General features: G+C 38.8%; 1 protein-coding gene and 1 long non-coding RNA gene across 4 annotated transcripts; one reads left to right on the forward strand and one right to left on the reverse strand.

Annotated features, from left to right (window-relative positions):
• The first annotated feature begins 2,557 nt into the window (after nt 1-2,557).
• Nucleotides 2,558-7,753, forward strand: LOC130180914 (uncharacterized). Of its 3 annotated transcripts, none has more exons than XR_008829492.1 (5): nt 2,558-3,001; nt 3,341-3,543; nt 6,216-6,311; nt 6,842-6,915; nt 7,217-7,753. It is a non-coding gene; the product is annotated as an uncharacterized LOC130180914 (long non-coding RNA). The 3 variants fall into 3 exon arrangements; XR_008829494.1 differs by having other exon boundaries at nt 2,572-2,865; nt 3,462-3,543; XR_008829493.1 differs by having other exon boundaries at nt 2,575-3,001; nt 3,462-3,543.
• Nucleotides 7,754-16,953: 9,200 nt separating this feature from the next.
• Nucleotides 16,954-23,040, reverse strand: plek (pleckstrin). Its single transcript, XM_056394566.1, has 9 exons — nt 22,885-23,040; nt 19,572-19,727; nt 19,181-19,362; nt 18,567-18,658; nt 18,298-18,482; nt 17,990-18,094; nt 17,689-17,772; nt 17,493-17,562; nt 16,954-17,340 (listed from the first exon to the last, which is right to left on the reverse strand). The coding sequence occupies exons 1-9, from the start codon at nt 22,924-22,926 to the stop codon at nt 17,201-17,203; spliced, it is 1,056 nt and encodes a 351-aa protein (XP_056250541.1). The 5' UTR covers nt 22,927-23,040; the 3' UTR covers nt 16,954-17,200.
• Nucleotides 23,041-23,598: the final 558 nt, after the last annotated feature.

Here is a 23,598-nt window from a genome sequence, read left to right on the forward strand (position 1 = left end):
ATGAGGTGCACAGTCATCCAATATGACTAATTCCTAGGAAACTGCTGAGGGAAGAGAACCGGATCATCACAGGACTAACAGGTAAAGGTAGGCCATCCTAACTTACAACACCTGACAGCATTACTACCACTGAACCCCTGGCCTCAAATATGTTCATGGGCAGCTGAACATTGGAGGCCCTAAAGAGTTTAACATCATCTCGCAACCACACGGTCAGGGCTCTTTCATTGTACGGTATTGTGTGTCACTTGATGTTTTGTCTTCAACTGTTGTTAGGTGACTGCTGAAGGGAATTGACATTACTGCTTCAAATTCATCGTCACTATCGAGAAGAATCATCACTTTGGGGTAAAAGACTGCTTCAATGAGTTTCTCTCCAAAACGCATCGACTGTACATTTCACTGATAATCCAAGTTCTTGCGAAATATTGTCTGAGCTCTTCTCTCTTATGCGGTAAGGGTTGGAACCATGTGCTTTCATGCTGGAAATGTCAGCTGACACTTTCAGCTTCTCTTCATGTCATGATTCAGTAGTTTACCTTACATCTAAAGGACAGGGGACAGTTCTCTGATGACCACATACCACACATGTTGAGACCAAAGATTGTTTTGAAAGAGGAGTGAAGACAGCCATCTGCACATTACTAACCCACTTATACTGCTCGGGGTCATGCATTGCTTGAGTCTACAGCACACAGGCTTAAAAGGCATGATACATAATGGATAGGCCACTAATCTATCAAGAAAACTCAAACAACCCAGAGGGGGAGGTGGCAACACTGCTTATATTAAAGCAGGTTCTGATTGACCGACATGTATCAACTGTGGTTGAAGCTACAAATTAATTGAGCGCTGCTTCAGCCTTCATGTGAATCAGATTATATCAGAAGTTGCTCTATACTCTAAATGGATAGCTACAGCAGGCTGGCCAATTTATGTAGCAGAGGACAAAGGTCTGTGTGACATAATTCGGATTGCGCCCAACGGCTCAATTTAAGAGCTGCCCTCGAGATTTACAGTTGTCACTAGGATACATAAGCTGTATGAAAGAGTGGGAAAACTAGCAACGGAGTTGGAGTTCACAGCGACTGTTGTACTTACTGGTGACTGCTTGACATCATAGCTACTTTGGGGTTACAGCCCATTCTATTGATGAACAGTGGAAACTGCATTCATGGCTTTCATGGCTTTGAGCTACTATCATGCTAAGAAAGTTAGACAGTATTGAGAGATGGACTAATACACTGTAGGTCTTGGTCCTTTCATGGTATTTGTTGACAGTTACAAACTATAGAGCATTGCCAGTCTCATTCTTTAAACTGTAGCAGTGCATTATATTGTTGCAATCAGGTGTGAACCAGCAGTATAGTGGAGCACTTCAGCGCCAGCAGAGGGTGGAACGTTTACTTTACTTTTTTACTTCCCACCTCTTGCTGCTGTGGTGGTGAAATCAGCGGGCATTGTTTCCATTATGGAGGGAATCCTGACCAGCTGAGTGCTTATAACAATTTTATATGAAGTCACAGCAGTGACCTTAAAAGGCCATTCACATTCTGAATCACATACACAATTTAACAAGCTCCAAACCATTAGCCTGTAAAGTAGGCACAGTAGTAATGAGATATTGTCTGGAACACATTTACTTTGAATTGCATATGCTGACCTTCTTTCTTATCAACCTCATTGCATGATGTGTGTCACTCTTATTGTTTTACAGTAAGCTTAGTCATGTGTCTCCCAATCGGGCCATTAGGTTCTTGTTTAGTATATTGACAGGTTATGAAGATTGTCGCCTTTTATGCTAATTTTCTAACAGGCTGTTGTTTGATGCTGGGAAATGTTTATTTTCCCATTATCAGGGTCCTTGCTTATTGTACCCATTAGTCTCTGTGCTCTGGCCCCTGTGGGTGAATTGTCAGTTAGCGCATGGGTGTTTTCCCCCCCCCATACCTCACTTTCCTGTAGAACCTGCTATTAGGTTGTACAAATAAACAACATTTTCAAACATATATATTTTCCTGCCACCGGGTAGCTCAGCCTCTCATTATTAGGCTCGAGTGGGCTCTTTCCCAGTGAGACTCAAGTGTTTACACATCACCGTTCCTCCGGAATATTATTTTTCCCACTTGATCTGAAGCCATGTATTTTCCTATACTTCACAGACTATACTTCATATAGCCTATTTCTCCTACCTGAAAAAGGGAAATATATATAGTGCAGAACTAAGACATTAATTAATACAAATATTTTCAGAATAGAGAATACAGGAATGTTTAAATTTTAAAAAAGCCATTGGTTTTACACAATCCCTTCAGTTCCCCTACACCTACCTGGTTTCTTGGTTTCCGAACAAGGGGATCATGCTATAACAGTATCCATGCAGTGCTAGGGGGTCATGGGTCAAGGGTTATGTAGTGTAGGCCTGTAGTCTGAGGTAGTCATATCCTCACATTATGTTAATATGTCAGTGTCAGCAGATGTCTAGTCACAGTTATCATCTTATTTAAATTTAAAAGACCATTGAAATAAAATCATTATTATAATGTCTCGTCTAAGGTCATCAAACAGATCTGACAATATTTCATTAGTTACTCCCTCAGTTACTATGGTAGATTAGCACCCCCTACTGGCGTACTGTGGCGAGTGAAGTGAGTGTGGGAGTGGCACGATTTTATTCATGTTGGAGAGAAACACAGACCAACACCGGGCAGCCGATAGCTCCTATGCAGGAAAGTTGATAAAAGACGGTTATCACTTGGAAAAAGTGGAAAGAGTAACAAGTGAATCGACATAAAAGAGAGATTAGAGTGTGTCGCAACAGCTACGGAGCAGCCGACTCAAGTGGCATTTATATTGAGAACCCCGGTGAGTTAGCTGTTAGCTAAATAGCCACAGAAGCCACGGAGCTGCCGGCTCAAACCGGCGTTTGTATTTAACTGACTTAGTTAGCTAGCTGGCTAAACACAGAAGCCACGGAGCTGCCGACCCCTTGAGCATTCAGGTGAGTTAGTTGATTGGTAATTAGCAAATTAGCACTCAGATTATCAGTTGTGTGGTTTTGCTTTACATTGTTGAATTATATAAATATGGGAAACTGTTGAGTTAATGTTTGGTTATTAATTATTCAGATGCAGGTAAACAGCGATTTGGATGTCACATATTTTGGTTATGTTTTAGTCACCTGGACAAGTGAAGTAAAACTAAGATAAATTAGAGATTATATGTTGTTAAGATGTATAGTTATGGAAATAAGTTAATTTTAATTAATTATAGTTTTATAAAGAATGACTGAGTTAAATAATATGGACAACTAAACAATTGCTCTGCACGTCTTGTGCAGGTTGTTTTGTTTTTTTTCGTTGAGAACTTATTCCAGACTGAACTGTGTGGCTCGAGTTGCCATCACCCCAATGCCTCCTGGATTTCTACCTCCCTCATCACCACCTTCTCACCCTTTGCAGGATCTTCATCATTCCTCATATCTCACCATCTTCATCATCTTCATCCTGAGAACAAGAACAGTTTTCCTAACCCTGGGTGGAGGTAGGACTCTGAGTGCAGACACTAAATAGAGTAAAATAACAGAGACTAATTTCACATTACAGTGGATATTGTGGGTACAGACTATTTCATTTTTTCAGAGCTCATGTTTTTTTGTCTTTATTTGTTGTTTTCTTACTGAGGTCAACTTTCAGAACTGTGGAATGAAAGAGTGTGTGGCAAGTTATGGTTCCAATAACTGCAAATGACATTGGACATTTGAAAGGTTATTGTTCTAATAACTGAAAGGGATTAAGACAAGGAAAGCAAGGAAAAAATAATACAATACAGTCAATCACAAAAAAGCAAGAAATCTGTTGTTGCTGTAAGTTATTGAAGGAGGTTTAGTAATGTCACAATTCCCTTCTCTGCCTCATTATATGCAAGTCTCCTCATAGAACCTAAATACTGGATACACCTGCTAAGTGGAATTACACACCAGGTGGGTTACATAGACTATCATCATTAGGCTGAATCACCTGAAAAGTTAAGAATGAATACTGGATTTTCACTTGACTTCTGTAAATGCAGGTAATTTTGGGATTGGTTTTAATTATAGCACACCTCACAAAGCAATCCTGTAATATTAATTCATTCTCACATTTCTAGAATGAATCTTTTTGTTGGGCACCAGGAATTATCCTTTATTCACAAAAATAATGTGATTAAAGGAAGGTGTATGCACTCCTGCCATGAAGAGAAGGGACACACACACTTGACTGGCAGGGATGTCTAGATGTAGTATTCTGCCAATACTTTATCAAGGGGCTCAATCTGCCACGAATTTACACTCCATACCATGTGCAAATGTAGACTTTTGATCCACTGCATGATGTTTTGCATGAAATCAGGAAGGATTATCCTTATCCTTTATTCCTCTCATCAAACAGCAGGAACCTGGTCTGTATTCCTCAGACCATAAAATGATTTTTTCGTCCAACAATGTCCAGCATATTTATTCCTAAACCCTCTGTAACTGTTGTGTATTTTTGGCTGGACTGCAACAGCAGGGGCAGTCATATATGAGAATGTAGGTGACTGACTGACTGAGTGATGAAGTTACACTATTGGTCTGTCAGTTGAGTGATGGACTTTCTCTATTGGCCATTGCTCTTTCAATATGAGTCGTAACATCCACCCCGAAGGAAAGAAGCACCTAGCGACAAATCTAACGACATTTTGGACTAATCTTAGCTGCTTTCCATAAAAGACAGTTGCTACTATTCAAGGTCGGAGTTTCCCAGCAGGCACACCTCTCTATGTTGACAACAGCTGATGTGAATGAGCTTGTAATTTTCTGAGTGAGCATTTTTTTTATATTAATTAAAAAAAAAAAAACAATTTATTGGAAATTCAGCTGTATTGAAATGTATATGTGATCACAGAAAGTAGGAGAGAAGCAAACTGAAACCAGCTGACAGAAGACAGAATGCAAATAGCCAAAGATGTGTTCCAGCCATATACAATGTTTTGACCAATAACTCTTGTTTTGTGTCGACATCACAACCATAAACAATGCATGTATGTCAATTCACAACTTTACAGTTCTTTTAATGGATCTTTCAGAATGAATGTGCCATCATTTCACCATCTTCAACAGTCCACCATCACTTGCTTTTAAGAGTCTGAGTCATCCTCCTTTGACATCTTTCAGCCAGTTACTCATTCTCTGTTAGACAGACTCCAACTACTGTCTCCCCATAGTTAAAACAGTGATTATTACTATTGATATGTTGAAGAGAGCATTGAGCATTTAAAAAGTCTCGATAAGTCAAAGACATGCAAAATTACTTGATGTTGATAATTCACTTTACATGTAAAAGGGGTATGATGTTGCATTCCCACCAGGCTGTATACAGTCTGACCCGTGTGTGTGTGTGTGATGTTCATCTGTGGGACAGTGATGGGTCTGTCTCATGACCTGTCTGCCCAGCTCCTCTCAGTTTCATCAGGAGTTGATCCAGCACAGTGAGTCTATCCAGAGTGCTTGGCTTGAACTTCACAACACTTCATGTTACAACTTCAGGCTGTGTGGTGTATAAAAAGCTTTCCTTATATTGTCGACCAGTTTGACTGTCAATAGAAGCAGATCCAACAAGATGAGTCTGTCCAGGAAGCTACAATTGACATTAACAAGAAGTTGCTTCTTTCTTTTCCTTCCTAAATGTAGCTGGCTCATACTGCAAACTGCCTTCCTAACACAGACACCCTTCTTTTCCTTTAATGGGAATTCAATTTACAGACATCAGCATTTATTGGTACCCAAATTGTTCCATCCATTTATTAGAACTCTCACCCGTTAATGTGATTCAACAAATACAGTGCCCTATGATGCCACTTATTGTGACATGGCAGCCATTTCTGTATTAAACTATTTTAGAGAAACAAATCCACTGATATTTGACCTTTGAGCATTGAAAACGCAAAGCCTGTGGGCTTGAAAGGTGGCTCTAAAGGCTTGTAGTTTGCTTCCTCATGGAGGACAGCTGCAGTCACAAATGGTGATCCAGACCAGATCCAGACAGTACTCTTTATTCAGTATGTTCCATACATCAATAGTTTCTCCACATAACGGTATTCCTCCTCCTAAGTAGCAAAGTTAGTGGTTTAAAGACAAAAAGTTGTTTTTTCTTTATGCTAAGCTAAGCTAACCATCTCCTGGCTCTATCTAACAGACAGATATCAGAGCACTATTGCTCTTTCTTGACGGGAAAGAAGTTCCCCCAATTTCATCAAGAAACTGGCAAGAATCTCCTCTGGCAGATCAGCAGGTGGGTATAGGTGTTGCCGGGAGCTAGCATGTTCAGTGGACAAATGACGATTAGACAACAAACCAGGGCTGTTAAGGCCACCTATCGTGTACTTTTCTACCTTCACATGGCCCACAGCTTTGCAGACCTCCTGTGACAGCAAATCTTTGGCTGGTCACGAATAATGATTCTGATTTCAGCCTCAGTTTGTGCTCACTAGAGAACAATTTGATCAATACTGTTCCTTTAACAGCTTAAATGAATAAGTGCCCATTTGTCCATTGACCTTTGTTATACAGTGTCACAGGTAGCTCTAAACCACAGGGTGTGAACTGAGAGGAAGCTGTGTGTTTTTATTTTAAAGAACAATCTTATTATTCATTGTTCTTAAAATTGGTCAGATTTTTATTGTTTTATTTGTTACTTTTATACATACAAACTCTTAGGTTCAGCATAAATATTACATGTACATTCTTTAAAATCAACTGATGGAGCTCAGCATTTACATAAGGCCATGGCTGTTTTCTAATTGACTCCATTTTTGCTCTCAGTCATCAATCATGAAACTGACATGATTCACAGAGCTACAGTACGACCTGCTCAGCAGGGTTGCCAACACGTTGAGGTAAATAACAATTTGCTGTCTTGCCGTTGACACACTGAGAATGTTAATTATGTGATGTAAAGCAATAGCTATTTAAATCTTTATTGGTTATCAGCAAAAGGACGCTTTACAGTGCTGGACATGTAACAATACACTATAGGGTAAGAAAAATAATCCAGTTTATTAATAATTAGCAGTTTCTCATGTAAAACTTGAGCATGGTAATGTTACAGGACATAATTAAGTATGTGGTGTATGCATGTCATTCTATTCTTCAAGCCTGCATCACATCCTGCTGAGCAAAATGTTTTCTGACTTTCAGCCCCACCAGGCATAAGATCGAACAGGAAAACATCCATCCCACTGTGTCATGATCTGTTAGCGTGGCTCTACCCTCCTAAGATGTGAACGGCATAGCGATGACAACCTGCCAAGGCCAGATTTTAGCCCCTCTATAACATCAGAGAGGAAGAGGAGAAGGACAAGTAAGCATAGCTGAACATGTGGACAAGGTCTCATCAACCTTTCAAGACCATCCATCAATAACAATCTCACCAGCTCAAATACTAAAGAGGGCTTTTGTCAATAACATCTTTAACTTACTGTCTGCATGGGTCAGAGGTCTCATTGTCAGACATGAAGACACCGTGATGATATAGAAAATTGATTACTTTAAGCAAAGGAAAAGAGTTATCAAAGTTATAAAAGACAATGGAAGGAGACATCTTTTAGTACAAAAAAACCCATAATATTTACTTCGCTTTTATTGTTTGTCAGTGATATTGTACTTGTCCCATTGATATAGATCTTCCCTTTGACCTACACTGTGATCTAATAAAGCCAGGTATATAGATAAAAATGTAACAGATTCTTTATTATTAATTCAACTAAAACAAAAGGTTAATTAATAATAGCACTATATATGTTATGTCCCTGTTGTTACTCTCTCTTGCTGTGGCAAACCTTATTTTTTACACTATTGAACTGGTCATTTATTGTGACCTGGACAGTTGCAGCACAAATCCAATGAGCCTCTCTGGTGCCGTGGAGGGGCCCTCAGAGTAATAGAAAATTAAGTGTTCTGGTTTGCTGGCTTTGGAAATGGCTTCTCCTCCTGGGGGATAAGAGGGTAAACAAGAAAAATAAGGAGAAAATGTTGTATGTGTGCAACTCGCATGAAATGAGAAGTATTATCTAACTAAACTTAAAACAATATTAGTCGGAAACAGTGTCATAAACATGTACACATATACTGTATTAGTGGCTTGTTTTAATATGTTATCAATCTGACTTTGCATTCAGACTATTGATACAGATGTCAAGTTGTTGAGATATAAAACAAGTCGTGAATTTTTAGCAACAGCAAACAGCTTACAGATGCATCGTTACAGTCAAAAGATTTACCTCTAAATATATTCCTATAAAGTTTATACTCATAAAACTATTGCCTATTTGACATTGATGATAACACCCTTGGTAGACATCCACCTTAATCCAGTTGAATGCCAAGTACTATAACTAACACTTCCTTGTCACTACAGTATAGTTGATGAATTTAACATGAAATTTATGTCCTTGGGGGTTTAGTCAGTTCTATAACCTCTCATTAAATTGGATCCATTACTTTCTATTCATAATCAAAGACTGTATACTGACACAATTGTTTCTACTACAAGGACACATGTTTTGTTGAATGAAGCCCAGGACAAACTGAGGTGAAGTGAGGTGATAGTGTCTGGAAATTTAATATTCCAGACTGAAATGCTTCCAGCATGACCTTTTAAAATGACAAGTTCTGTGAATTATTTCAAGCATCTTCTGCCCTCTTGTCAACCTTGCTTGTTGTACTATGAAACATGGCAGCTCAAAGTGCATTACTTTTGGGTGATTGTGCCACTCAGAGAAATGACTGCTTAGGTCTTTGGTTCAAAGTGTTGGTTCACAATGTCAAAACAACCAACTGTATGTTTCCATTTTCCTAACAAGTGACCTCTTCTTGCAATAATGACCTCCCTCTCTCAGTTGAGGAAAGTGCTGTCATAAAGGTGATCTTCCCCTCACCTTAAACCACTAGTTTTTGTTAACTGTAAGAATGACAGATGACAAAAAGCTTGAGAGTAATCTTTTTCTTCATGCGAGTCATTTTGGAAGGTACTGACAAACAAACTATTTTGTACTTTAAATTGAAGACTTGGAAACATCAGGTTAAAATTTGTAAGGATGGAAAAGGCTTTTCAACACAGTAACATAGATGCACTTTGTTTCAAAAAGACAATTATTCCCTATGGGCCTGTGAGGGAGGTCTGTAGAAAGGCTCCTGATGCATTTGCAAATGAATCAGTTTTGGAGGACAGGCTAGAACAGATAGTGGGATATAATGTGTTTAAAGGGAAGCTTTCTTTTCATGAAAATAGATTTAACTAACGACTTTAGGCTTCAGCAAGTCCATTTTCAGATATCTTTTGTAATTCCTCCACAGCCAATAATCTAAAACTTAAATATACCTTAAAGTAGCTATTTGCAAGTTTTGGTATTGCTACATAGTCAACTTTAGCATCAAAATCTGTTTACAAACCAGTGTAGAAGAAAAGTTACAACTTCAACATCAGACTTTATTCATTTAGTCGCCAAGAGCTGTCTCTAGTGGTGGAAAGTAACACCAATGTCAACTCTTGTTTCTGATGTCTTTACTTCGACTGAAGTTAGCACGCTAACCAGCTAACCTTCAATCTGTCCAGAAGACATAGTGCTGCTCAGAGGACATATTGTAACCTCTTGTATTATAAGGACAACAATGGCTAAAGTTCTTGTCAGGTGACAGTCACCACCATCCCCTCCCAGCTAAAAACCACAATCGGCGGCAGAGAAAATTTACAAATAGCCCCTTTAAACAGGCTGTACAGAGGTAAGCTTATAACACTTGATTATGAATTGGCTTTAGTCTTGTTTTTTTTGTTTTTTTTGACAAAAACACACATTAGTTTTAGTTGCATTTTGGTCATTTTCTAGTTTTAGTCCACAAAACAGCCTGGAGGATGTGGTCATTATGTTTTTCTAAGTCCAAAAAGCACATCTGAACTGGGTGGGCAAACTGTATTTCATATATCAATTTAAATGAATCACCACAACAGCTCTGATATTTAATTTTCTACTATATGTACTTCATGTATTTATATGTTTGCTTACTTTGTACAGAAATGTGGGAGCTCAGAGAATTGTATGCAGAGTATCATAGTGTCAAACATGCAGGGACTGTGACAAAGTTTTCACAGTCTGTTGTATGCTCCTCACTCTAGAGTTAATGGATTCAGTGTTTGTTATCCACATCATGTGCAGGGGGAGGGTCATTCTTTGAAATAATCCATTCTTATAGGGAGTAATTATTCTGTCATTTCTGTTGTAGGCAACTATTGCTACATGGAAGTTGTTGCTTTATTCATGCTGACCTGGCATGCCAAATAACACAGACTGTCCAAGAATATATTGTTTTGGGTGGGCTATTATTAAATAAATGCACATGTGTGCATGTGAGTAAGCCTGAAAAAAAGAAAGAGAAAGGGAAATGTGGAGTTTAAAGATAACAAAATCAAAAACAATCAACTACATTTAAATATAGAGAAGCAAAGCATCATGGTCTTTTTATGACATATTGAGTTTGTAATATTGACCACACCTGTGCCTCCTAAAGCTCATTATGCAGATTTAGGCCACTTTTAACTAAATGCTTCGGTTTTCCATCTTTTAGCAGAGACAACAAAGCTTGCGCATAAAGTAACTGCATGGTTGGGCCCCAACACTCACTATTCTTGACTTCAGTACTCTTTCTGCATGTACCTGAACGCTATGCCCAATATTCCACAAGTCTCTCAAAATCTACTGGAGGGATGAACGCCACCCTTCCTGTTTTGATGATGGTGGAGGAGAACACTTTTTAACAGGTTGCCCAAATCTCCCAGAGATCTTTTGACTGTGAAGTGAGTCACATCATTTTCATTCTCATCAACCATTCAGTGACTCATCTTCAGCTGGATGGACCTATGCAGACCTCAATAGCAGATGTATCCCTGATCTCTGAAGCAGTTAGACCTCTATGTCCACCAGAAGATATTTTCTTCCAAATTCCCATTAAAGCTTTTGTGGATTGTTCGGTTTCGTCATCAGTGGAATTGTATGTTTGAACTGCAGCTCAGCTTCAGATCACTTTTTTTTTTTATCAAAGATGAGGTGGCGTCTCATTTTGCACATCACAGAATATCAGTGTAAAGTGTCATGTTAGCCAAGATGGAAAGATTTATCCTGCAACAATGGGAATGTGTTAAATGAATATTACATTTCTTTTTATATGTATATGACCATTTTTGTCACTTAATAAGTGATGAAGTTCTCTGAATATGTCTTTCCACAAAGAACAAAAACATATCATCTCCAGTACATAATGTGTTAGCTGGGGAGTCAGACATCAGAACCTTTTGAAGTTAGAACAAAGAAAGCGTATACTAATTTTAAATGCTGTTAATAGGTAACAGGTCCAATCTTGTAGACATAGTCTGTGTCTGTTGAACAGTTTGTTGAAGATGGGCTTTTAGTCTGAAGAGCTTTGAAATACTCTACCTGGGCAGAAACTGAACTGTGATCTAACAACAGGGAACAGATCCAATCTTAAAACCATGTTTTTTGAGAGCAGACTTGTATAAAAGACTCCACTTGGGGAGTCGCCAGTCAAAGGTGAGGTAAGCTTTGTTCCATGCTGGTCAAAAAAGGTTGTCAAATGATTGATTTAGCCAAACCCAGGTCTGAGCCAGAAAGCTGCCTGATGTTTCTGACTCCATCCCCAAATGAATTCTGATGAACTTAAAAATGCCATTCACATGCGTTTTCCATTTTACACTTTACACTAAACAATAGAGAAGTGGTCATCTTCCTGCAATTGAATGGAACAGCACGTGGAAAACATCAGAATTGTTCATTGCCACTGTCACTATGCCACTATAGTGCCGATCACACAGTAGAGATGTTGTCAGCCACATATTTATGTTATCTATGTTACACAACGACTTAGTAATACTGTAGTTTTATTGACAGTTACAAAGTAAATGCTACCTGTTAAACCATGCCAAGGATAAGTCAACGCTGCACTAAAACACTTTGCTATTTTAGATTTGAGTGACTTCAGAGACATAAAGATCAGAGGTTAAAAAAAATGACAACTTTATTGTGCAATTAGTTAAATTAAAATATAGAAAAAATCTTGACAGCTGGAGGAGTCACAATTTGGCTTCTTAGTGTTCTTACTACATGGAAGTAGGCAACTTAGCCATGTTTGTGTTCAGTTTTTCCCTCCCACATAACATTACTTTACAAATTTGTTCCCCTCTGATTCTTGGTGGTATAGAGCTGGCATAGTGTTCAGAGTGCCAAAAACTAAAGAGAAAAAGAAGCATTTTAAAAGCATCGACATGAGAGTGAGTAGGATTAGATAAAAGATTGTTTTTCTGTACGACTGCTTGTTTGTTGATTTATTTCTCCCATTTTCCAGTGGAGGAAGTTTGATAGATTCTGCTCTTTCTTTTTTTCTTTTATTTTTCAGCTGAGAAGAGGATTTAAAAAAAACCTCTTAAATCATTTTGTGAAAACATCAACCCTACAGTACATAAGTACATTTTTGACTGTATTTTAACTGTATTGAATTTTCATATGGTTTTCATCAGGTGGTCATTATAAGGAAGAACACTGCATTTTTCTTAACAAAAGAAATCAATAGTTAATCATTTATTCATTACTGTATCAGTTGTTGAACTGCATTGCCTGCTGGAATAGCAGCTCACTATCTCCATCTGTGCTGACAGTGTGTTGGTTGAACAGCGTGGGCAGTGGGATGCTTTCTCCTCCTCCAGAATCAGTTTTTTTTCTTGTTTGTTTTTTTAACCAATGGTTAAAAGAGCTGCTGTGTCTTGATGCCACACTTTAATCTGCCTCCATCACTTACTGATCAGAAAAGATTGACTGTGGGTGGTGCTGGTGACCATTCTGTGATGGTGTCTCTATTGAATTATTTGTGTTTTTCTCCCAGTGTGGTGGGCTCCACATCCCTGTTTGTATCTATTTGACCTTCAAGGGGATCAACAAACATTCTGAATGTATTTTATTGAATGGGCACAGTCCCTGTCTTCCAAACATGATTCACAGAAGTATGACTGATTTTGTTTCCTATTGAGAAGGACATACGTAAACCATGCTCTGAGACTGTATGTGGGTTATGAACCACAGGGTGTTGACAGCATTACATGTGTACAATGTGTAAGCAGTTTGACTTTTGACCATGTTTTTCGAGTATAGTTAATTGACCATCAACCATTGAAAGCAAGACCCTGTTTAGCTATGACTCACAGCAACAGTCTTAGGTTGATATATAGTGCCCTCCTGTGTTAAAATGGTAAAACACCCACACATGCAGACAGCCAAATTTAATGTGTGTTTTGGGACTGATTGTCAATAACAATTATTTGATCATGAAAATAGAAACATCACAGTAAGTGATCGATCTTAACTTTGGTCTTCTTATAAATAACAACTGAAACTGAAAACAGAAATGTGCAATTCACACTTTCAAGATAATGACTCAGTGTCAAAAGGCAGCAGTCAAAACCATATAGCTTATACCCACCCTTCTACAAACATCAGACAATCTGTAAAGAAACTTCCCAAACCAGTCAGTGCAATCATTATGGCTCCAATCCACCAAACATTAGTATTGTTACTTTATTTGACTAGTTCAGATTTTTCTCTTTGAATCAAGGATTACTTATCTACCATATGAGCTGTACGGAAGAGTAGATGGTGAGAAAATAACAGCTCTGTGAGCAAGCAAGCAAGTGAGTCATTGGTACCTGTTACCCAGAAAAGTGACAGTGCTGTCAAAGTGATTCAGTATGCCTTGTTGGAGGAAACACTTTATTGGTAAAAGTATAATATAATTAGGACTGACAGAACCGATGTCCAGCCCTATGAAATTAAGCATCAAGTTGTCATAAACTGGAAGTTCTTTAATTTTCTTGACTCCAGTCATCATTCATACTGTGGCTGATACTGAATACATACAAAACATACATTTTCTCACACATGCACGCCTAAAAGCCACAAAGTGGCAATGAACTGTGAAGGCAGAATATGATTCAGACTCACACACTTCACACTCAGGAAACTGAGTGCGCTTGTATGATAGCTCAAACTATCTCATACTTTTGAAAGACAAGTGAACACAGAGGAAAACCACACCGGGTAAAATAATAAGCCTCAAACTGAAATGACAGCCTCTTTCCTGCCTTACATGTTCAAACAGACAATTGTCAGATATACCAGGGTAAAGGTTTGGTGTGTAGCCTGGTTTAGGCATAATGACTAAGTGGCTGGTTGATGGCTGTTTGCCATATAAGGTCTGTCTGGTTTGAGTAACATGGTGGTAATGTTGTGTCATTTGATATCAGATTTAGTGGTTCGAGTATTTGTCTGTTTTGGTCTTGTTTAAAGGACAGATACCTTGTATGAATTTGTGCAGTGCCCCTGATTGCAAATGTTGGGTGAGTGTACTTAAAACCAGGTATTGAGCTATGAGAAAATTATAAATTAGATCTTCCTAAACAGATTAATAAAGATGCTATGTGGACCATTTTAAGGGCTCAGTTAAGACAGCTTAAAGTTCTACCCACCCTAGTAGCGCTTAGTTGCTCAAAAAATGATGTGATGGCCATTGAGGAAACAGCACCTGGCCCCCTGTTGCAGGGAAGGTCAAATTTTCCTTTGTCTTACTTTGGTGACCCTTTGAACAGAAAAAAAACTACTTCTGCTGCAGTATAAGCAGGAAAATGAACAGGACGAACAAGCACAGGATTCATCAATGGTAGCAAGAACTGAGATTGAAAGGCTAAATGTAACTACAAGGTTGCATGAATTTGAATTGCAACAGGAGTGTTATAGATTGGACCTGATTGAAGAGGGTAAATCTTACCCATCTTCTCTTGGGGTTTCCCCAGCAACCTTTGATGTAGCATACAACTTGAGGTTATTACCAAAATTTAATGAGATGGATGTGGATACTTATTTTGGTTGTTTAAACTGTAAACATGACAGTGGTCTGATCTAGAGAAGAAGTTGCTCTTACAATGTCTGCTCACTGGTAAAGCCCAAGAAGCATTTTCTGCACTAAGCATAGCTGACAGTGAGGACTATCACAAGGTTAATCCTGCACTGCAAAAAGCTTATGAATTGGTGCCTGAAGCTTATTGTCAGCAGTTCAGGAAGCTATGGAGGTCAGTGAGCCAGACATATGTTGAACTTGTCTGTGAGCTGAACATACAGTTCAGGCGATGGTTGACAGCTTCTGAAGTGAAAAGCATTGAAAGTTGAGGGAATTAACTCTTTAGTTCTCATGATATCCTCCCAGTACATGTTACTTCATAATTAGCATTAGGTTAAAAAAGTAATAGAGACCCATTTCTAGCTGATGAGTACACATGAATGCATATTGTAATAAATGTGGGTTTACCCAGCAATAAGTGCTAAAAATGTCAGAACCCTTGAATAAACACACAGAGGGAAGGGATAGTATACAAAAAGGAACAATCTTTATTAATACAGTATCATGAAATTCATAGAAATGGGTGGAGAGCTTCAGCTGGACAAGGCGACAGTCATGAGGGAACACGGCTTCCTTTACTTTACCCACAGCACACAAAAGGCTTGCTCTAAACACACATTACCCACACTACACACAGGGCTAGTCTTACTAGCTTTTGAGGCACACCTTTGAACACGGCACGCTATACTGACAAACCACCCCCACATGGCTAAGCTTTAGCATAAGGCAATACTTGACATGCTGACACCCTCCGCTAGGAGGCACTACAGGTAAGGCACACTGCCCCGCCCATGACTCGTCACTTCCCCTTTAATCAGCCCTCCCACTCCATACTATTAAAACTACAAAAACCAACACCGTCATGCTCCCTCTGCCCATCTTTTCACTGTTTGTCTCTTCCCATGTTGCCATCAGTCACAGCTGCACCAAATCATTAATTACACACAGGAGTCCCCTCTCCTGACGTCACTCACTGGGGGAATCCCCCTCACTCTCGCTACAATATAATACCTGCAGAGGGAAGGATAACTCGCCGCCCGGCTAAGTTTGGTGGTGAGGTGGAGAGTCCTGTGCCAAGGTGTTTGATAATGGTTGGTGGGGAAAAGGGGATGCAAATTGAAGTTGTAACCTTTGTTTGGGTCAAAGTTACTGGAAAAATTAATGCCCAACACTTAAAGCAAAAAACAAAGCACCCTAACCCAGTCAGGAACCAAAGCCTGTTGCTGTCACTATTCCTTATGACCTGGTTGGTCAAGAGGATGTTATAGCTGCAGTCAAACTCCATACTAATCCAAAACCCTGGAGACCCTGGTTAAACTTGAGTCATTGCTTGGATACTTGCCACAGTCTAGATTAAATGAGCTGTACCACCCTGTGTTCATATGTTCCCTCTTGGACACATCTGCAAGTTTAACGCCTACCAGCTAAACTACTCAGTTGTAGATAATGAGGCACTCTCATTGATTTGGGCATTACAGCACTTTGAGATACACATAAGTAGCGGGTGCAGGCATTTGGTGGTGTAAACTGATCATAACCCCCACACATTTCTGCATTCTTTACAGAACCAAAATCAACACTTGATGAGATGGTGCTTGTTCCTAAAGTCCTTCCAGCTGGATATTCGGCAACTTAAAGCTTCTGAAAATGTTATGGCTGATGCATTTTCTAGAGCATCACCCTTAAGTGTTTAGGGTTCCTTTTCTCAACTCGTTCCAGTATTTCCTGCCACTTTCTCTTAAAAGTGCTTCTTAGGTAGCCATTAGGTAGGTATGTCTTGAACTGGGGTAGACAACCCTGGAGTTGCCCTCTGTGGTTTGTGTCTGCCCTTTCACTTAATTCATTGCCACACATCACAACAGTGTGACATCATTTTTATACACAAATGTAATTTGGCATTAGTGATAAAACTTTATACTGTTAAATGTAGACAATATAACTTTTATTTCTCTTTAGTTAGTTACATACTTCACAAAAACATCATGGTTTGATAGTGTATAGAGAGGAGAAACATTCCAGTTAATCTAGAATGACACAGCACAACATTAAGATAATGTTTTAGTTACACTTAGCTAACACACTGTTAAACATAATTACAGATCTATCAAGCTTTTAAGATCAGTAGGATCAACTGTGCCTGGCAGACACTGCACTGCTGCTCCGCTGTTCCTGTTATTTTCCACTTTTTGACACTGCCTGTATTGCTTTGATCCACTCCTTTCTTTCTTCGCCTGTAGCAGCCTGGAGGAAGTAGTGAACCTCATCTGAGGTGATGATCTCAAAGAGGTTGCCGTCAATGTCATATTTTTTGGCTGAAACCAGGAAGAGATGAGTAGGAGGAGTTAAAAGGGATGACTTGAAGAGAAACTACTGGCAGTAAACACCAATTATATTTCCTCGTCACAGTCTGTCACAGTAGTGATGCAACTAGCCATATTTCTCATGAGGCAATGGTCTCACTCACCATCAGGCACATACTCCACAGCTGTAACCACAGACCCACGGAGATGGATCGAGCCCAGAGGGTCTTCACCCTGACACCAAGAGAGAAATGAGACAAAAGAAGAAATAAACTAGGAGCGAAACAACATGTGAGAAGAGGAAACTGTGCTGAAGTGATTCTTTTCTGTGTTTCCGCTTGTACAAGTCAGAAAGTTTACCTTTGAGGGGTCATAATAATGCATAAACGCAGGGTCATCTCTCAGTATGAACTTTCGCACCTTCCAGTTTTTTCTCCTATGTCCCTGTGAAGAAATAACTCATCAGATGAGCTGAACACCACTTAACAGCAAACAAGCAAAAGTGAAGCACACTTCCTCTTTCAGTGAGTGTGACGAATTACAAGGAGTGCCAGCATAGTACAATGTCTTCTCATCGTTATTATTTTTCTTGTAAATAACAGTGTAAAAGCAGGAAGTGCAACTAAAACACTGTGATATTTGTGCTTTCTTTCTGATTCACCTGTTTAAGTAAGCACCCCTGTTTTATGATGTTTCCTCTGAATTCTTCCTTCACAAGCACATCTTCATCACTGGAGTAGCCTTCACAGAAGAATCCACTGTCTGCCTGCCACAAAGAACAGCCATGCACACAAACATTACACACACACACACATATATTTTTTTTTGAATGAATGAATAGCCCCAACCTTATTAATACTGATATTTTCTCTGTATTTATGAAAAAAGACATAAAAAATTCAATTTCTAATAACCATAAAATATTATGTCACATAGTAACTTTTTGACATGCATCATGCATCAACTTACAAAGTAGTAAAGAGCCTTTGTCTGATCTAAGAAGGCTGTTTGCTCTCCAGTCTCAGCTCCATCTTTTGCCAGGTCTCCTGCAGGCTGGAGAAAACCTTCATTCAGGAGCCCTGTTGCTAACATCAGGGCCTCAGGCCTGTTTCTTGCTTTCTCATTTGAAATCAGCCACTCAACCACTGTTGCGCCTGAGCAAAAATAGGGAACGAGTGAAAATTGTGAGACCATTCAAAAAACAGGTTGTAACATCAATAAAACCAAAATGGCAGTACCAGTGAAGCAGTGATTGAAGACTCGATTGTCCTGCTCCAGTTTTAACTCTTTCACTCCATCATCCTGATCTTTCATCAGTGTGTACAGCTCACTGGGAAAACACAATGTGAACACTGTCAACATGTCTTCCCATACTATCACTCTATTACTAAGCACAAGCAATTGACCCTTTACTTAAACCCTGCCCCAAACAGCCATTGGGAAAATAACAGCTTAGCAACTGTAACTAAGCATGGCAAACCTAGGCAGCATAATTAATGTGTCTGGCTGTCAAGTGGATATTTAAGATCCCTTTACAGGTTACTCATGAGCTACTGAGTTTTCAACCAAATCACATTACTTAACATTAGCTTAGTTGGCTGACTCACTACAGCTGATAAAACCTGCCAGCAACAGTTACAATTTCCCTGGCTAAATCAACAGACTGTTTTTGTTTCCTGCCTGATATCAAAGACACATTTCCACAAATTGCTTAAAATTTGGACTGATGCCTTTATTGTCACTACAAACAATGTGGGGCTCAGCTAAGGTAAATCCCTAGAATAAAATAAATCCATCAACAGCTCTTCTCGAATTATTATTTCCACCACCAAAAAGGTGTCACAGAACATACTTCAGGTTTACTGTGTCAGGCAGGCGAATGGAGCGTCTTGTGGACTTCCTAGCAAACTTTTTCCCCCCCTGCAGACAGGTAATGGCTCTCTTGATGTCCTTGACCCAAAACTCTCTCTCCTCCACATGTGAGGCTTGGAAGAAGTGGTCCTGCTTCTTGTCAGTCGTAATCTTGAAAACCAGCTAAATGGAGCATTAATGCATTATTAGTCAGTCACACTGTTATAGTTTCTGTTTTCTCTTGACATTTTCCCCTAGATATGAGGAAAATTTAAATTTAACCAATTTTGAGAAAAATTTTTATTTTGAAAATGTTGAGAGTTTTCACAGCATTATTCTTCAATACTAGTTCTGATACATATACCTTTAGGTATAGGGTATAATTTTCTTACCGTCCTCTTGCCAAAGTCCTGGCAAGGAGTGAGGAGTGTTGCTCCCTTTAGTGGGATCATTCCTTTCGGAGAATGGTCTGTTTTCTTTTTATAGAATTCTATCCCATCATCTGACAGCACCACCCACACTGCCTTCCAGGAGTTTAGCACCGTACCCTGAGGATCAATAACAATACAGACAGGTGACCACAGGCCTTGAGCAAAAGTATTGGTCGAGGAAGCAGTTGCTACAAAGGGCATGTTGTACATTGACTGAATATTTTTGATTTAGTCCTATTTTAACATCTCTGTGTAAACCCCAAAAGTCCTCATGTCTGTTACTTTGATATCCTCCTCATCTTCTCTCGTCCAAATATTACTACCATGAATAATGCCGTACATCACGCTTCTTACTTTCAACAGTGACCTTCAAATCTGATGCAGTGTTCATGGAAGCTCACTGATACGTCAAAAGTACAAAAGTTTCACATAAAGAGAGAGTTAACTTTTTATTCAGATGACATAACATGAAAATGCCTAATTAATTACTAGTTTGACATGATTTTCTCTCTAAATATTCTTTTTTGTTTCCCACGCCGAGTTTGCTGACATGAGGTGAAAGATCAACATACAATCCAAAAAATGAAAGTAGATTATTTTTAGCTGATCATGTATTAGGGCATGAAAATGCAGAAATGAATCTACAGTTAAGACTTCTGGTTTATTCATATGCTGAAGAAAAAAACCCTGACTTTGGCAACCCCTTTCTTGACCAGTTTGAGTTTGTTTGTTGTTTGTTTGCTTTTTAAATAAATGATCCAGTTGACTGGGTTTGGTTTTGAGCAAACCCTATCATGCCCTGTTCAGCTTGCAATGTCCTCTGCTCCCTTCATTCCCTCAGGGAATAGGAGAAGGGTTGTTCTGACCAATGTGAGTCTTCTCAGCATGGCATGCTCCTGAGAATTTATAACATTTAAAGTTAAATAACTTATGTTAGAAACAAAGTCTTACCAAAACAACCTTCAAACACGCCCCTTCAAGCATCACAGGAAAGCTGTGTGCAGAGTTGTGGCTGTGCTCAAATAATTCAACTATGCAGGGGAAGTGGAACGGAACAATGTTGGAATATCAGCTCTTGCTTTTTGAGCGACTGTGGCTGTCATTCTTGTCATTCACGTTATTCACGTCCTGCACGATGTAGCAGAATACTGAACCAGTCATAATTTATTTGAGTAGTAAGGAATATGGAGATGTAGTTAATTCTTAAAGGTCTCAAATTGTATAAATAGAGTTTTCCATGTCTTTTTTTTTTTTAATTATAAAATAGGTCTAGGTTCTATATTAATACTGTGAAAGTAACGAAGCGCTCAGTCCATGGAGAAATGCACACAGCCCATATTCAGAAACTGCTGTAAAACAAGCCATTGGGGCTTCTGTGAAGTTGTGATGTCACAACAAAGCAGTCACCACTCCCAGCCATGTCTCAAGCTTGGCCTATCCGGACCCACAATCCAGCTTTGCAGGATTTGGTTTCTTTGGAGTGTTTATCTGATATCTGCAATATTTATATTCCATCACTCAGAAAACTACATTGACATGTTTTGGGTACTTAAACCCCCAAATATAACTTTTTATGGATATCAAAACTTCAAATAAAACAAAAGTATAATATTTGAGACCTTTAAAACATCCCCGTCCATGTTTAGCTCTGTTCTTTGGAGGAGCATAAAATTGTATATAGGTTCAATACTAAAAATCTGTGTATGCAAAAACCAGAGGCATAAATACACAGTGCTGATTTCTCTTCCCACAGGTATTAACATGAATTGGGACTTTTTTAATGTTCACAAATCTGATGAAAATAGCAAACCCCACAATGATTTAGTTCATTTCTCAGTACTTTCTGTCCTCTTTGCCCTGTTTGTGGCACACATCCCCAAATGGATTTGTAAAAAAAAAAAAATGAAGAAGTAATCCTTGGTTATAAATGGTTATAAATATTTAGTTTCATTTTCATTATTAAAAAGACAGTCATTTCCCTAACAGCTTGGAACTGTAGTTTTTTAGCAAACAATACTTAAACAGCAATATATAGTGCATTTGTTAGTGACTACTTTCAGCCACTTGATTGATACACATTTGGACCACAATGCACTACAACAAAGGAATAAGCTGTATTTTAAGGTTTGGTTACACAGAAAAAATACTGATCTGATCAATTCATTGTTGATATTAAAAAATATATAGGACCTTGTTGTAGTGTGTTTGTTTTTTTTAAGAATCTGCCTACATGAAATAACCAATTGAGGTATCTGGCGCTCGTCCGTTCTTAATTTTACATGAGCTTTTACTGCTGGACAAGTTAGTTGTTTGACCAATTTTTACTTTCAGCTTAGTGTTTCATTACATTCTTCTTGACACAGTCATGAATGGAAATAGCCACACCATTAATCAGCTGTTTGCATAATATCTCTGACTGTTCCACCACTCTGTCTATGACGAAGAAATGTTCTCTGACAACGCCTTCAACCATGACTATTATGTACATCTGTGGCTACTCATAGTACCCGTGTTGAAACAGGGTTTATAAAGTGCTTCAGGACAAACTCAATGAAAAAGAATAAATAAGCACACAGAAGTAATGAATTAAAATTCACTTTATGAAACAAAAGCAAAAGGTCACAAAGGGCTTGAGCTAGAAAAATGTGTGTATCCAAAACACGTTTCATGTTTTACTCTGGGCTCTGAGCAGAAGCAGGAACTGGAGTTCATGTTGCAGCTGTAGAACAGAAGTGTGTATTTCTGTATTATGTAGCAACTTTAATGTGACATTCACAACTGTTCCTCTAGATGTGGAGTAACCTTATTCTCCTGTTTGTCCAGGAAACTGTGTTGTCGTGACGGTTTTTGGATATTTAGGTTTGTAGTTTCTTTCCCAGTTTTAGTTACTGATGCATCAACTAACCTTAAACCTGCACTGACAGTTAGTGATTGTTCATCACCACTGTGATACTTGTCTCATCATTGTTTGAAAACTTAAACATTTTATGACACCTTCTGCCATTTATTCTGTCACTCACATTTGTTATTGCGACTGCATCACTTTGAAGTCAGTGTTTTCTTCACGACTTATTGAGTGCGTTTCTATAAAGCCAAACCTCTAAGTATCTCTGGCAATTCACAACATCTCTACCTTTCATTGCAGTTCCAATGGAGCTTTCAGTTTTAATATTATTTCTGCTATAATATTGTAAATGTTACACTTGACAAGAACAAGTTCAAGCTCTACAAATGGGACCCAGGGAGATGAATTGTATTTTCGAGTAGTTCTTACCTTTTTCACCAAGTATCCCTCTCTGATCTCTTGTGGCTCCATTACTCTGCTCTCTGCTGCTGTCAACTGCAACGCTGCTAGTGACTGTCAAAGCCGTTTGCTACCCAATCCACCAAATGTCTCTCTCTCTCTCTCTCTCTCTCTCTCTCTCTTTCTCTCTCTGCCCTACCGTCAGAACCACAATCTCACACACAGATGCACAAGCAGGAAGTTATGCTGCAAAGTGTGTGACAACGGCTACTGGTCAACCAGCTTCCTCTTCCCTGTGGTATTATTAGTTACAGCTGCTGCTCTTTGGCTGATGTCTGTATATAAATTAAAATAAATAACTGTGACAGTTTTGATGGAAATATTTGGACAAGTTGTGGACATTTCACTGCAGTTACAATAAATGTAATCTGTTTGAGTTGGAGTTTTAAATAGAGGTGTTAAGTTGAAGAAAAAAACAGACACAGACAAAACCAACTTCCTGATGATCTGACGGTAAATGTTCCAAAAGTTGAACCACTTTCAGATATATATGAAACTCTCCTCCTTTCCTCTGTTACTGTACATCTTGAGCTATTTTTTACTGTGTACTTTTTTTTTCTTCCTACTCTATCTTCCTCACATTATGTAAGGCACTTCTACAAATGTGTCTGTGTCTGAAAGCTGCTGTAGAGATGTAGAGATCATCTGTGCATGTTTTCTCTGTGGTTAAGTGGACCTTTATAT

Source organism: Seriola aureovittata, chromosome 14 (assembly GCF_021018895.1).
Source record: "Seriola aureovittata isolate HTS-2021-v1 ecotype China chromosome 14, ASM2101889v1, whole genome shotgun sequence".
Lineage (NCBI taxonomy): Eukaryota > Metazoa > Chordata > Actinopteri > Carangiformes > Carangidae > Seriola > Seriola aureovittata.

Excerpts from the sequence above, each read along its gene's own strand:
- plek (XM_056394566.1), bottom strand. The coding sequence starts at position 22,926 with ATGGAGCCACAAGAGATCAGAGAGGGATACTTGGTGAAAAAG. Across the intron at positions 19,728-22,884 it reads AGGGATACTTGGTGAAAAAG|GGTACGGTGCTAAACTCCTG; the intron begins GTAAGAACTACT and ends ATTGATCCTCAG. Across the intron at positions 18,483-18,566 it reads CTTCAATCACTGCTTCACTG|GCGCAACAGTGGTTGAGTGG; the intron begins GTACTGCCATTT and ends ATTTTTGCTCAG.